Source organism: Epinephelus fuscoguttatus, linkage group LG3 (assembly GCF_011397635.1).
Source record: "Epinephelus fuscoguttatus linkage group LG3, E.fuscoguttatus.final_Chr_v1".
NCBI classification, from domain to species: domain Eukaryota; kingdom Metazoa; phylum Chordata; class Actinopteri; order Perciformes; family Serranidae; genus Epinephelus; species Epinephelus fuscoguttatus.
Window position 1 is genome coordinate 6025352 of NC_064754.1, and position 16793 is coordinate 6042144.

Here is a 16793-nt window from a genome sequence, read left to right on the forward strand (position 1 = left end):
CTTTTTTTTGCAGTATACTATATACATTTCTTTGCTGCACAAATGACCCAATTCCCATGGCGATAATTAAAATCTGATCTACTCTAATCTAATCTAATCTAATCTAATCATATCTAATTTAATTTCTGGCCTTGTCCTTGCAGACAGTGAATTAAAATAAACTAAACTAAACAGAGGAGAGAACTGGTCCAGGATAACTTCACTTTGTACGGTGGCCTAGACATTTCAAGCAAACTACATACACAATTTACTTTGCAACAAATGCAAAAGCCACAACAGAAGAGAGCGTCACCAGATAAGCAACCAATATAACGTATATTTTAACAGAGGCGTTAACATTTAACTTTGTAGTGAAAGTGTGAAACTTAAAGTTTGTTGATTCATATGGAATCAGAGCGCTAAGTTTCTTACAACAGTGGTCTTATTTTAGCATTGTCTACTGTTTTTCCAACTTACCTTAAAGAAAAGCAGCTGCACTCTATGGAAATTGTGCACCCTGCAGTCCAGCGCTGAGTCTAAAAGTTTGCTCTCACTTTGCCTCTGCAGCAGCTGCTCCTTATATTCATGAATCTGATCTGATCAACTCTGATCTGACCACAAATTGATCAGTTCTCTACCCCGCAGCTCACACTCCACAAAATGCTGCTGAGGAATAACAAAAACTCACAAAGAGTTCCACCTGCATTGCATTCACTGACCCAAAAAAAGGATTCAGAGAGGGCCGGGTTCCCAACACATTGATTTATTTGTGGTGGCCTGCCATTCATTAGCTGAGCTCTTGGAATATGTACCATTTGGTTTATTCATTGCACCACACTCTCGGAGCACAGAGCGAACTCTGGGCTCAGACGGAGCAGCAGAACATCAGGCGCAGCGAAGGTGAAACTAAAAAGTTTATTACGCTCGTCCTAAAAATTTGCTTTCCCTCTCCTCTGCAGCAGCTGCTCCTCTTTTTTCCATCAATCTGATCCAATCAGATCAGATCTGCTCTGATAGGATCAGCCGATTGATTATCCGCCCAGCGACTCAAAACTCCTGCTGCCAAGGAAAAATAACAACCATGAAGAGCTCCACCTGTGTTGTGTTCACAGACCAGCAACAACCTCCAAATTCAGAGTGGGGACACAGAATGATACCAGAACGACACGAAAGAACACACTTACACACACACGCACATATAAAACAAAACAACTATTAGCTACTGCCACGCATAGACTCCACTGTAATTTTGTCATTTCAAAGTGGCCCGTTTGAACCAGAAGCCCAGCTGAAGCCATCATCTGAGCTGGTCCTGCAGTTATACAATATGTACTATAATGTGTGTGTGTGTGTGTGTGTGTGTGTGTGTGCAGCTGTCACACCCTGGAGATGAGACTCTTTCCTTGAGTTGCATCATGGAAGATGCTGCAAGTGTTTGTGTGTGTATGTGTGTGTGTGTGTGTGTGTGTGTGTTCTCTGTGAATAATTTGTTTGTGAATTTATGCATGTGTATGTGTGTGACTTTTTATAGGTGTGTCAGAAGGCATGTGTTTGTGTGTGATCTCCATTCAAGTTTGAAAATGGTGGATACAATGGCTCGGCTCAGCCCAGTAAGAAAGGAGAGCGTGATGGACGGCTGTGTGTGTGTGTGTGTGTGTGTGTGTGTGCGTGTGCGTGTGTGTGTGCGCGCGCTATACAGGCAGAGAATCTATGCACTTCTCATTACCACCAGCCTGCAAAGTGGCACAGCAGATATTCGGCGAAAAAACAAGCTTCTTCCACAAATCAAAAAGAGCTGGGGTCAGGGGAAAGAGAGGGAGAGAGAGAGTGAGACGCACCCTTTTATCTTTCACATGTCTATATATAGCGGTTCATGGAGGAGAAGAGTGGAGCAGGATAGGAGGGAGGAAGGGAGGTGGAGGTAGAGGAGGAGAGGATGGAGAAAAGGCAAGATGGCTGAATAAGAACAGAGAAGAAGAAAAGAGCGACTTTCAGGGATTTTAGGGTCTGAAAGAAAGAGAGAAAGAGGAGTGTTCAACCTGCTGAGACTGTCTGCAGCCAAACTGAGAACCAGAGGGAAGGTGGAGGCAGATGGAGGGATAAACAGGAGAGGGAGGAGGAAGGAAGGGGACAGAGGAAGGAGAGGAGAAGATGAAACTTCATGCATGTGGGGAGAACTAGGTTGTAGCCACAGCTGCAGAAGCTGCAGGATACAAAAAAACTGAAATGAAATAAATGAGGCTTAGTTCAGGCAGAAGTCGTGCTTGTGTCGGCTGATTGGCTGATCGCAATCATTGGCTCATTCACAGCTGTGTGACAAGTATTTCACAATCATAGTAATGCAGATGTACGGCACAGGCATTAGAGCCGGACACTTACCACTGTTTACTCTGCTGATTACGCTCATGCAAATGGTGTTTGCTGCCACAGCTCCCTCCACCACCTCCTCCCAACCTCCTCCTCCTGTTGTATTTCCTATTGTTGATTCAACTAAGATTTTATATTCATGTGTGTTTATTGAGGGGGATTAGCTCTCTCAGCAGAATCCTTGCTGGTGCTTGGATTCTCTGACAGCTCTCTCAAACAGCAGATCTAACTGTGAGATCATTTACTGTGAGTGGTCAATTACATGATGTATTTCTTTTTAGTTAAGATTCGATGTAGCCTGTAGGAGGAAGGGATAGTGGATGGTGTGAGACTGAGGCGAGATCACTGTTCAAGACCAAGCATGTTTGTGACAGTATGTTGTAACGTTCCCTTAACAGCATGGTGGTGCAGTGGTTAGCATTGTCGCCTCACAGCAAGAGGGTCCCTGGTCTGAACCCAGGGGTGGGGGTGTTCGAACCTTGGGGTTGGATAGCCCCCTGTGCAGAGTTTTAAACATATTTATTTCTGCTGTAATGTTGGGTGTTTTAACATGAGGATCTACGGGGATTGACTTGCTTCAGGAGCCAGCCCCAAGTGGCCATTTTAGGAACTGCAGGTTTTGGCACTTGAGTGTTCGGCTTTATTTTTTAGCCGGAGGTTGCCGCTTCGTGTCAGCGTCTTAGTCACATGTGAAACATAGTAAATGTAATGTTTCCATGGTTTGCAGACACATATAATGCCAACATTTATTTTGACGATTGAGCTGATAGAAGACACCTGGTTCAAAAAATATAAAATATAAGTTCGTCCTAGTCTGGGTTTTGGATTCTAAGCCATGGTGTCTTTTACTTGCAGTCCTTTGAAATGTTCTTGTTTCACACAGTAATAACAAGCTCAACTGCTCTGGATTGGTTAGAATTTCCATGTGCAAACGCACTTGAGTTCTGTTGAACCGAACCAAACAGGGCAGGTCTGAAAGCACCCTAACTCTTACCACACCCTAAATTAGAGGTTGCTACGGTCCGGTGTTATGCTTGTGACCACACCCAGTTGTGATGGAGTGTTGTATTGAAACTCAATGTAGAATGCTGTGGCACACAGAGAGCTGCAGCACTTTGGGCATCTGTTACATGTAGATGGCAGCACCAGCAGAATAATTGGATACTTGAGAACTCACACAGCAGCGTCTTTGCCTCATCACGGGCTGTACCTGTAACTGTCTTTGTCTGTTTACCTTTTTATATTGACCTTATACACATTTGTGTCATCTCTAGTTTTCACTTTGCATTCAGTCTCAGCAAACTTTCAAACAAGAGGAAAGAAAATGCAAGTAAGCGAATCTACAGAACAGCTTTCAACTATTTTAAACCCTGATTTGAGTTCATACGTGGAGAATTTTTGACTGTACCTGTTTCCTGCTATTTCTCAGCTCTGCGTGTTTGTGAAGGAGGATGGAGGGAGGGAGAAAGAGAGGGAGTGCGAGAGAGCAAGCGAGTGCTTGCGTCACTCCCATAAAGGAACTGACTCTTGCTGAGTCGAGTGCTACACAGTTTCATTTATTTGATAAAGCTTCATTTGGTGTGATTTAAAATCTCCCCCTCATCAGGCTCGGCTCCCCTAAAGCACAGCCTCAGCGCCACGCCAAAATGCCTCATCAGCTGAAAACACACACACAAACACACTTGGGTGAACACACACACACACACACACACACACACACACACACACACAGCGAGGCACACTGGTACACGAGGACATTTTTCACTGGATGACTTAGACTGAGGCATATTTAAGTAGGTGTGGGTAGTTCTGTGGAGGTTGGAGCTTGTAGTGTGTAGACAGAGGAGGAACTTTTAACAGGTAGATAGTTTATAGTCATCATGGAGGCAATTCTTAACACTGTATGGGTGTAGGAGCACATTTGTGTAGGGCTGGAGGTAGTTGTATATGTGTTGATGTCACTTTTTCTTGCAGTACCACCCCGTCTCTCCCTCACTGAGTGGCCAAACAAGCGCTCTGTGCCTGCTGTGTTTGAGTTGAGCTAAAATACTGGGAGCAAAATAAATACATATGTTGACAAGATACAGCCACCAAAATAAAAATAATCACGTTTATGAGGAACTGGACTGGATAGTGGTCTGGTGACATTAAAATGTAGCCTGAAATTCAGTTTTCGGACATGTGTATATGCGTTGTATTGTATGTAGAGAATTGGAAAGTGGCTGCACCTGCAAGTCTATGTTAGATATGTATAAACTGCAAACACATCCCCCATAGCTTAAAATATTCTGGCGTATAGTGTATTCAGCTTTTTCATTGTAGTTAAAATAGCTAAAGTACCATTTATACTGTAGCTCTCAAGCCATACAGTATGCCAGTTATCTGAATATTTTCATGAGAATTTTTTGGGGGTTACTATAATACTGCAGTAACAAAGGACTATAATGTGTTACTGACAGGATTTTGGGTAATATTAGTGCATTTACAATGTCTCATAACGCACTACCACCCTACATTAAGGGTTTTTTGTTTTTATTTTTTCATTCATCAAACTACGCCACTTCCGCCAGTGCAGAAAAAGTATCCCACAAAGGACTTTGTATGATCGCCACGTGTGTTACCATGTTCAGTGTTTTTACATTCACATTCCTGCAATGTCTACAGCATATCTTGTTCTGGTTTTGCATCTGGAAGCTGCATGAGAGCAGCAGGAATAAGGAGACAGGTTCCATTTTGTTTTTTGCCCATCCTGTTGATTGGCATAGGCTGTATGGGTGATGCCTTCAAATGTGCGTTAATGTGTTGAATGTTTTGCCATGTCCATACCATACAATGGTGGAGCAACGCTGACACACTGCCTCCTTCACCATCTTCCAGAAACACATTACTTTATGCAGATGTTAATATTATAATATTATAACTAGGGCTGCAATGATTAGTTGACTAATCGATGACTAATCGACTATTAAAATAATCGGTGACTATTTTAGTTGTCGACTAATCGGTTTGAGTCATTTTTCATAGAAAAGTACTATAAAAGTACCCCAAAATACTCTTACTGCAGCTTCTTACATTCAAATATTGGCAGCTTTACTAAAACCCTTTAGAGTGAATACGAAACGAGACATTAAATTATGGGGTGCCGTTTGTAAAGTGTCTCACGCTGAAAATAACATCAACATTTTGCCACATTTAGCTTCAAACAATGTTTAAAAAAGTATTGTGATTTTTTTAACGTCACCTTTTACCACATTTACAGCAATATTTGTTAACTTAGAAATATATTAAATAGTTAAATCTAAATATTAAATGTGGCACCTAAATGTTAAATGTTAAATCTAAATATTAAATCTAAATCTAAATGCTAAATCTAAATATAAATATAAATGTTAAATCTAAATATTAAATCTAAATCTAAATGCTAAATTTAAATCTAAATATTAAATCTAAATCTAAATCTAAATGTTAAATCTAAATGCTAAATATAAATATAAATATAAATGTTAAATCTAAATATTAAATCTAAATCTAAATGTTAAATCTAAATGTTTTGGGTGAAACTAAATATTTAGCTAATATGCAAATTCACACTGCCGGTCACCAGAAGTACCAAAATAAAAGCTCAAGATGGTCAGACTGTTTATAGAATCAAATAACGAATTAAAACCAACTTATCGGGGGAAATGGACACTTCAACATTAGATGATAATAACTACCTAAAATAACAAGAAACGTGTTTGGAGAAATTTTATTTGACGTGTACTTTGAGTTGTTAGTGTCCCTTTGGAGGGATTAACAACCTAAGCTAAGCTAACAACCGTCAGTTCTTAGCCCCGTTAGCAGTGTCTGTAATGACTCATTAACTCTTAAACGGTCCGTGAAAAAAATATTTTTTTCCAGCGGATGTCTTAGTTACAACATGATTGAGCTAGCAAAGCAGTTTTGTGGTGCAAGGGGGGGGATTTATTCAGTGTTGGGACATCACGATGGCGAGAAAGCATCAGTGGCTGCAGCAGCAGCAAAGTTATCAGGGACGTCATCTGTTAAATGTCTCCATTGTCGGAAACGACATTAAACTAATCCAGTTAGCTCAATCATGTTGTAACTAATACATCCGCTGTACAAAATATTTTCTTAACGGACTGTGTAGAGTTAGTGAGTCATTACATACACCGCTAACTGGGCTAACAGCTAACAGTTAGCCCGCTAATCTACGATAACCATGTTATTCATTTCAGACCGTGATAGTAATGTTTGTTCAGTCATAGTGTTTATAGGCTTTACAAACACCAGATTAGTCTAAACAGTGATACAGTGACGTGAAAAACGTGAGATGTGCATATATATATGTTGCTAAACTCCGCTGGTTTTCTACCTGGAAGTATTTGTAAACAACAAGGTGATTCCCTCAGAAGGGACACTAACAGCTCAAAGTACACATCAAATAAAATTTCTCCAAACACGTTTCTTGTTATTTTAGGTAGTTATTGTCACGCTAATGTATGTTCAAGTGTCCATTTCCCCCGATAAGTTGGTTTTAATTCGTTATTTGATTCTATAAACAGTCTGACCATCTCGAGCTTTTATTTTGGTACTTCCGGTGACCGGCAGTGTGAATTTGCATATTAGCTAAATATTTAGTTTCACTCAAAACATTTAGATTTAACATTTAGATTTAGATTTAGATTTAATATTTAGATTTAACATTTATATTTATATTTAGCATTTAGATTTAACATTTAGATTTAGATTTAATATTTAGATTTAGATTTAGCATTTAGATTTAGATTTAACATTTAGATTTAGATTAACATTTAACATTTAGGTGCCACATTTAATATTTAGATTTAACTATTTAATATATTTCTAAGTTAACAAATATTGCTGTAAATGTGGTAAAAGGTGACGTTAAAAAAATCACGATACTTTTTTAAACATTGTTTGAAGTTAAATGTGGCAAAATGTTGATGTTATTTTCAGCGTGAGACACTTTACAAACGGCACCCCATATTAAATGACATGATTTTGGGGTTTGGGAGAGACAGACCGACATTTTAACACATTTTTCAATAAAATGATTAGTCAACTAATCGAAGAAATAATCGACAGGTTAGTCGACAATGAAAATAATCATTAGTTGCAGCCCTAATTGTAACAGATATTTATATTTGATTTAATATTTTCAAGTAACAAATTACTTTTAAATGGCGGTAACTAGTAATATTTAATGTGTTACATTTTGAAAATAACTTGTCCACCACTGAAAAAAAACCCCAAACAAAACCAGAGTAACTCACCACTGTAAGCATCCATGACTGTGAGGAGATTGGATGTAATTTTGAAAAGCAGGCATGATGATGGGCGAAGGTGGATCTGCCAATCAATCAGAATCAAGCTGAGGCAGGTGCTTGGATCACGCCCTTTCCAGCCCTTTCCCAACGCATAAGGGGGGTTAAGGCATACTGTGCAGGGTAGTAGCAACATAGTTAAGGTATTTAAATGTGTTTGGGATGACGACTCTGTAGTCTCATTAGCCACTTGTTAACAACTGTCTTTTTAAGACACGCACAAGATTCAAAATTAAAGCGTAGGGTATTTACTGATGTATTCTACGTCGTAGAACAAAACATGAAAGTCTCTTAAGCTTGTGTTAACCACAGAACAGACAAGAAAAACCCTCTGACTTTGAGACGAGGGAACCAGAAATGCTTGAGTGCAAACTCATTTTTGCATTTTAGAACCCATTCCTGCACCACTCTTTTGGTTGGAAAGTGCTAAGGACACTTTCACAAAGAGTTCAGGCATGAAGGAAACAAGCTGTGACTCAATCAGGACATGTCAGAGGGGTCCGGGTCCCGGGGCCAAACTGGACTCCGAGGGACTGAGACAAAGACGTTTCAGGTTGGACCTCTTTGATCCCAGATCCCAGAGAACACAGATTGTTCTGTGAGGTTTTTAGTTTAACAAGGAAAGAGTGTTAATGAAGTTTAAAGGGTCAGTTCACCATAATCACAGAATGAGTGTATTTTCTCACTTCCTCCTCGTGGTGTGCAGCCATTTTGATATCTTGCCTGAAAAATGGAGCGTGTGCATAAATACCAATCATCTCTCTCTCTGTAATAAGTTAATACACTTGCTGGCAGAATCACAGTGTGTGTGTGTGTGTGTGTGAGCGTGTGTAGGAAATGGAGCAACAAAATATTGCTGATGTGAATATTCCCCTTCTTCCTGTGTGTTTGTGTGTGTATTTGTGTACCGAAGCATTACCTGTGCATATGAATGAATCAGTTAGTGTAATAATGTCTGAACTGTGTGTGTGTGTGTGTGTGTGTGTGTGTGTGTGTGTGTGTGTGTGTGTGTGTGTGTGTGCAAGGCATGTGTTCATTCTGCTTGCATACATGCTTTTGTTAGTGTGTGTGTGTGTGTGTGTTTAATTGTTTGCTTTGAGTAGCCGCCTGCAGTGCAAAGAAGAGATAAAGAGTGAAAGGAGGAGAGACCGTGTGTGTGTGTGTGTGTGTGTGTGTGTGTGTGTAAGGTCAGTGTATTTGGCAGGACAGGGCTTGTTTGTGGCCATCAGAAAGCCATTTTAATTAACGAGAGAGGAACACATACACACACAGGCACATTTTTTGCAGTGCTCACCAATATTACTGTTGCCAAAAAATTCTGCTCTCTAATTGCTTCCGATTTCTTTCTCTCTCAAACAGAAGGAATGGGGTGAAGTGGGAGACAGAAGGAGAGAAAGTGAGGAGAAAAGAGAGGAAGATCAAATTTGGATAACAGGAGCCCGGCGAGGGATGGAGGGAGGAAAAGAAGTGAAGGGAGAATGGAGGGGTGACTTACATTTTGTGGTCAGCTGGAAGAAGAGAGGGATAAGGCAGGGGGTAAGAGAAAAAGGGAGGGGTATAAACACGAGAGAAAAACTGTGAGAGGAAGAAAGGAAAATCAATAACGATGAGAAGTAGGAGAAGACAAAACAGAGACAGAAAAACATAACAGAAAGAAGACAAAACAGATAGAGGGAGAGAGAGACTGCAGGGAGGTGAAGAAATAGGAGGAAACCACACACACACACACACACACACACACATACACACACACATAGAGGGAGTGTTACCTCCTGCTTTCAGCAGGTTGTTAGGCCAGCAGAGTGTGTGTCTGCTGAATAATAGATGGTGTAGCAGGGTAGCATGTAGTCTGAGGACAGACACACACAGACACACATACACACACACACACACACACACACACACACGTAGCATCAGCAGGCTGCATAAGGTTACTGTAAATTGATTTGCAATGAAATCCATCAAGTTTTTCATACTATGGTTGCTTATAGCAATTAAAGAAAAAAACAAACATGGGTGGGAGGAGTGGATTGGATACTGTAAATCCTGCGGCTTGCAGTGAGTCTGCCCCCAGGATGACAGCATGTTAGCAACATGCTAGCTGTGCATTGTGCGCCAGATACTACAATAAAGAAGAAAATTATGTCTTTAATTTTCAGATTAAATTTTTGTTTGACAGTATATAGAATAGTGGAGGAAGTAGTTGGCTAAAAAGATGAGCCATAGAACATTTTGTTGATATACACTTAAAAAAAACTACACTAGATATACTAATTGTATGACCTGGCTGGAATTACAGCTGTTTTAGGGGCTATTTAAAGTAGAGTCTCAAGTCTTTGAGCACTGGTCTAAGTGGGGATTCAGACTCAAAACAGCCCCTGTGTTAAAACAGTGTGAGCTGTGTTGGCATTTTGTTTAATGTACCAAGGACCCATGGAAAAGGGAAGTCTAGTTTAGGCACAGAATAAACATTGCTTAAAGGTTTGTAATACTCGAAGGATTTTGCAACTCTTTTTATCATGACATAACAACCCTTTCTTTGAAAATTGTGTTAATACTGTGTTCATACTTTACTTTGTTAAGCTGAGACCAAGTCTAATTTAAAATTAAAAAAAAAACATATATCAGTTAGATTTGCCATCAAGTCTCAGCCCAAGTGAGGGCTTGAGGAAGTCAAGTCTCACGTAAGTCAGGCTTGAAGTCCAGGTCAAGTCTAATCAAGTCTCGCTCAAGTAAAAGTCTCATTCTTAAGTCTTGCAAGTTTAGCTGTTGAAGGAAGACAATAACTAACAGACCAGACCCGTTACATTGTTTTGTCATTTGTCTGTTGAGTGGATGTCACCATCTTGCTGCAAAACAAATCTACCTACAGGTATAAATAAAGTAACCTGAACCTGAGATCCAGTGAAAGACAAACATTTAGGGCTCTAGTTTCCTGGCGCAGCGCAGGTGGCGCAGGGTGGCGAACCCCGCGCAGAGCTAGTTTCAAGCAGCGCAACCCAAGCGCTCAGTTTGGTAGTTTGGCAGACCGAGGTGCGCTGAGATGGGTGTGGTGGCGCAGCAGGGGGAGGTGTCGACAGATCCAGCTTGGTGCAGTGACAGTTTCATGCCAGAAGGCTTCGCAGAAGGTGCGCTAAAAGCTCGCCATCTGAAACCAGGTCTACTGTCAGCGCAGGCGGAGCGTAGCCGGTGTAGTGGAAGTTTGGCTGACCGGCGGACAGTGCGCACACGTCACCAAAACCTCAGGCAGGTTTCCAGAATATCAGGCACATTAACGATGCAATAAATACCCAAAAAACACTATTCAATGCAACTATCTGCAATCAGCACATAAATGTATCTCTATATCGACTGTCCCGTCACATCTGATGTCAGATCAAAGGGGATTGGCACCGTTTGGCATGTTTGGCACGCTTGGCACGCGTAATGGAAACCCAACCTGATTTGATTAACACAGCTGCAAACTAATGAGCTCACATCTCTCTCAGCAGTTCCGTATATTCGGACACTGCGTGCTTGGACCTCCCGGACCAAAACATCAGTTTCCTCCTGGGAGAAGTTTGGCCGTCTGACACTGCTGCTCTCTTCTGCCATGGCGAATTGAGTAAACTCTCATTACACCTTCGCGCGGCGCATTTAAGGGCGAGGAGAGGGGCTCATTTGATTGGTGTGATGTGTGTAAAACCCACTCCACGCCTTCTCTCTTCCCTCTTTCCGACTTGCGCAGGTAGGAGGGACGGAGGTGGGATAGAGGAGTAGCTGCGCCAGGCGCACGGTGTGCCAAACTTACAAAATCCGCCTGGCCACACCCAGTTGGCGAAGCGCAGGTGCGCTGCGCCTCCGCCTCGCCCGGTCTGTGAAACTACAGGCCTTAATGTTATTTCTCTGAAGGGTTTTTTCTATAATGTTTTTAGACACCTATAAAATTTGAGTCTGTCAGTGGCAAAAGAAGCTCTTACACTGACAGTGTGCTACTGCCCCAAAGATTACATTTCCACCCGTTTCGCAGCTACTGACTGCAGCACACTTGCTCAATACTGGACCAGTTTCAAAACTGTTATACCCATTAGTTTGACACAAAACCATGACAAAATAGGGTCCAGGTTGAAAAATACACAAGCTTGTTGAATTCTTAACAGCACTATAATTAAATACTTGTTCACTGTTGCATACAGAACACAGATGGGCATTAAGGGGCGCTGCCTTTTTTCAGCTGGGACACTTTGGTTGCGTCTGGTTGCTATGACATGATATGATACAGTATCTAGGGAAGTAAAAATGTCAGCATGAGGTAGAGCACCTGTGCTGGATGAAGGGACGGCTAAAGCATATAGGGCGAGGACAGACCAACCAGTCTGTGTGGGCTCAGTATTCATTTCTCCTCTATTGTTGTTTTTGTTCAGTGATGTGACAGTTGGTCATCGCATCATTTGTCCCTCCTCCTCTGTGATTGGACGGCCTTGTCAGGTCTCATTTATAAAACAATGCGGAGGATCCATACTAAAAATGTACATGCAGACAAAAGCCAAAAAATGCTTGACAATTTGTACAATCAGGCTTCCACCTCACCGTCTGTGTCGCCAATTTCCCATCTCCAAAATGTTCGTAAGCATGGGTCAAAGTTTCTCCCATCAAGTCTGTTTTTATAGATCATTACCTTTGTGTGGGAATACTGTACGTCTCTTTCAGGCCTCATTTTGTGTGCAAGCAGTGTTTATAAATGAGACTCGAGGACTTTTCTTTGGCTATATACTGTAGGCTGTATAGGCAAGACTCAGGATGCATTCAACACCATTTCATAGATAGAAATGGTGTTGAATGTGTACATAGAGCTAACTTAAAGAGCACACATAACAAAATAGCTACAAATCTTAGTTTTAACTAATTATATTAAAATAAAATTTCCTTATTAAAGTAAAGCCAAAATTTCTTTTGGGTCCTAAATGACACTCCGGTACATTCCACCCTGTTTCCAGCGCTGCATCTTCCACAAGGAGGTGTGTGTGTTGTGTCTGCCAGTCAGCATCTGCAGTGTAGTTCAGCGTTGTCTTGTTAGTGTGTACTCCTCAGACCGACCTGTCTCATCCTCTCACATCAACCAGCAGCCTCTTCTTCCTCACACACACACACACACACACACTCACACACAGAGGCCGTCCTCCGGCCATAGTGTCAATGTCAACGTTGCATCTGGTAAACATGACAATAGACACGTACCCCCGCCACACACAGACACACACACTCACACACACAGACACAGACACACACATGCAGGCTAACAGGATAATGACTGGCCAATTAGGCACAGGCTTGATCTGTCTGGATGTATCCAGTCATCTTAGCCCCTCCAGCGGCCATTACTCAGGCATGGACACACACACACACATAGGCGCACACACACCCACCACAACACATACAAACACACTCGACTGGATGGAGCGCTGTGAAAAGCTGGCTGCTCCACCAGGCGACCTGTTTTGAGTCAGCCTGCGTGTGAGAGTGTAAGTGTGTGCGTGTAGGAATTTTATTCTCACGTACAGCTTTGATAAAACGACTGTTTTCAGTTTAAACTGAATCGTGTCAGTCATTGCTGCACAAATTTGTAATGTGGTGTGCTCACTGATTCTCTTGTCTCTTTTAACAAACTGTGCGTGTGAGTCTGAAGAATATTATTTCAGGGAACTTCCAGTGAGTTAATAGTCACAGTGACACGCATACAGGGACAACAAGGGTTTAGATAAAGTGTAAAATCAAAGTCAGCCACTGTAAAGTTCAAGCCGAGTTAAGTGTATTTACAAAGACCTTAAAACAAACAGATGAGTCACAATGCTCTTTGCAGGAAAACTAGAGAAGCAAAAACACATTAAAACAAAAATAATAAGACTATCAAATAGCCTCAGTATGTCCTGTGTTTTAGCGTTTATATGTCTGTTAAAATGAATTTAGTCAGTGAGCTCACTGTATCTAGATTCATCATCGTGTTTGGAACTTTAACATAAGAGAATCAAATGGACTTTTGGGGTCTAAGAGAATGCCGGACAGATTACCGAACGCAGTTTTGAAAATGTCACAACTCGCAGATCAAGAAGGAGTCATTTTTTAATGCAGTTTTACCTTTATTGGACAGTTTGGCATTAGAGAGCGTAAGAAATATATGGAGAGGGAGAACAAGAGAGGGAAATGTCACAAAGGTCCTTGGACAGACAGACAGACCGCTACATGGCCATCAGGACATCCTGCATTTTAAACAGTTGCTGATCAGCAGTGGCTTGGCTTCTCCAATGTGAGTGATTACAGTGCACATGTGTGTGAGGTGTTTGTTTGTGTGCTACTTGTTGGTGATGTTGACCTTAACTCCAGCTGCACTCCATTTGAATGGATGATCCTCACCACCATCATTGCAAACTGCATCGTCCTGGCTCTGGAACAGCACCTTCCCGATGGAGACAAGACACCTCTGTCTGAACGACTGGTAACACACACACACACACACACACACACACACACACACACACACACACACGCATATACAGGCAGTATGGGTACGGGTAGAAATGCACACAAATGCTTGCACACCCACAGATACAAGTAACCTACAGTAGACACAGTAGACACTACGTCATCGACTTGTCGTACAATATGTAGCCATGATCTCAATCATTTTGCTGACCTCAGTGTTGCTCCTTGGTTACATGCATGTTTGTTTACATAGGAAAGTCACCAACATTTTAGCCACGACAGAATACACAGCAGGGTTTTCCTGACCATGACAAGACTTGTGCACAGCAATTCTCCCTTCATTTTCTCTCAAGTCCCACCTTCATGCACGAGTATTAAGATTAGCAGTAGCCTGCAGCTGCACTTTTCTTGTGGGAGAGGCACAGTCCTGATAGTCGTTAGCTTTCCGGTCCCTGGCAACGAGCTAAAAAGTCCCTCATCCCTTCAAACAACTTGATCCTCTACTTCGTAAATCCACCAGCAAACCACTCAGCTCCAAGGTCGTCCATCTCTGGCAGCATATTGGTCGCATCGGTAACTGCGGTGTTCCTCAAAAAATAATTATATTAACATGATTGAATCAATCAACAACCCCTTTTACACTGCCAGATTTTCGGCGAATGTTGGGCCGTTTTGCCGGCAAGCTGCAAGCGTTTAGACACACATAGCTGGAATGGCGAGTTGATCCGAGGTGCCCAATTTTCCGCTTCGTAGGGTAGACATATTGGCAGAACCTTCTTTGTTTAAAAAGACCGAGGCGGCCTTCCGTCACGGGAGGGGCTGTTGATGACTTGTGGGAGGAGCTGTTGATGACGCCGTACGTGCGAGCCACTGATGGTGGATAAACAGGAAACAGCTGATAGCAGGAATTAGCGAGCAGCTAGTAGCAAGAGGGAAACACAAACCTGACAGACACTGTAAAGATGAGCAGCTGAGGAGACAAGGAATTGTGCGCCCTCCTTGCTCTCGCAAACGAAGAAGCCATTAACCGTCAGATGACGGGGACGGTGAGGGACGGGCCGACTTACGAGAGAATCACCGAAGGACTGACCAGCCGCGGCTTCCCTCCCACGTCACTGTTTACGTCACACGCTGAGCTACACGTTTCGTTACTTGCTCACGCCCCCCATTGCCTCGAAAAAGGCGCATTCTGTATAAACAAAAGTAGGCAGGCGGCATTTTGCTGCACTCTGCGATTTTGTTTTTATACTGCCAATGCTGAAAAAAGACTGAATTCCTGTTTAAAAAGTGCTAATGATAATAATCAACGTGGAATTTCATGGTGATGTCTATGTTAGAGTTTTTGCCTTACTGTCTTATCTTTCTTGTAATAATGTGTGTAATTTTGCAATACATGTTTTCATAGGCCGTTCTTTCAAAATGAGAGTTTTGGTTTGGGTTTTTTTTAATACTCAACTTCAGTAGCACTAACAAACACCAAACTTTCCAGGTTTATTTGTGTCTATATTCTGAAGGTTTTTACAGAAGGGGTTTGTTCATATATCATTCATAGCCTGATTTATAGACCATTTTGTTCCAAAAAATCATGGCGAACATGGATTTTTTTTTATGGCTGTTGACAGTATTTTCTGATTTATGGAGTGATAATTCCCTCTCTAAAAACCTTTGACTCTAATATATGCCAACAAAATGAGACAAGAATTTTGAACCTGACTTCATCCAACGTTCAGATTTCTGTTCTGGAAATGCAAATCAGTGCATATTTGTTTAGATAATACCTCATAAAATCTCATAAAACTTGTAATACTAGTCATACTCTAAGTAATCTCCTGCAGAGGTTTTATGGTTATAGCACTAAGTTACAAATTTGACCCCATTCACTTGGGCTCTCACTTATACTCTCAAACTGAGTAATTCTGGCCTACTCCTGTCTATTCTTAATAATTCAATTGGTCTTTGAATGGGTGTATTTGCATTTTTAGGCTATCATGATATCAAAAATGGTCTCAAAATGACAATATGGTTTATCACAACACAATTATTTATAGGACAATATATCGTCCAACAAAGGTGGTTATTGTGACCGGCCTACGGATGAATACATTCACAAAGCACACAGAGGCACAAATAAACACACAGTATACAATCACACACATGACAATATGTTCTCAAAGAGGCTGAGATTTTATTTTACAAAAATGTCTTATTTTGTATCATATTCTATAAAAACCGACATTCCTATCAGACAGTCAGTGATTATTCCTTCATGTACAAACAACAGTCTGTGTGAACAGAGCATGACCCTCAATCTGCCTGCGCTGACCCTTCTCTCCTGTTATCCTTCCTCTCGACATTCCTCCTCTCTTTCTACCCTCTCCTCTCCTCTCCTCTCCTCTCATCTCCTCTGCTGCCCTGCAGGAGGAAACGGAGCCCTACTTCATAGCCATCTTCTGTTTTGAATCGGGGATAAAGATCCTGGCTCTTGGTTTTGCGTTACATAAGGGCTCCTATCTGAGGAACGGCTGGAACGTCATGGACTTCGTGGTCGTGCTCACCGGGTGAGTCCATAGTTACATCTCTTACAACCTTACAACTTATTCTAAGTTTTATTTCAACTTTACTTTTTGCAGATATTTTCTC

At 41.6% G+C, this 16793-nt stretch overlaps 1 protein-coding gene across 1 annotated transcript in view; it reads left to right on the forward strand.

Annotated features, from left to right (window-relative positions):
* Window positions 1-16793, forward strand: part of cacna1ab (calcium channel, voltage-dependent, P/Q type, alpha 1A subunit, b) — a 289319-nt gene that overhangs the window by 130991 nt on the left and 141535 nt on the right. The window contains exons 4-5 of the mRNA XM_049571566.1: window positions 14060-14166; window positions 16572-16711. Coding sequence (XP_049427523.1) covers window positions 14060-14166; window positions 16572-16711 — 247 coding nt within the window. The remainder of the gene's footprint in view (window positions 1-14059; window positions 14167-16571; window positions 16712-16793) is intronic.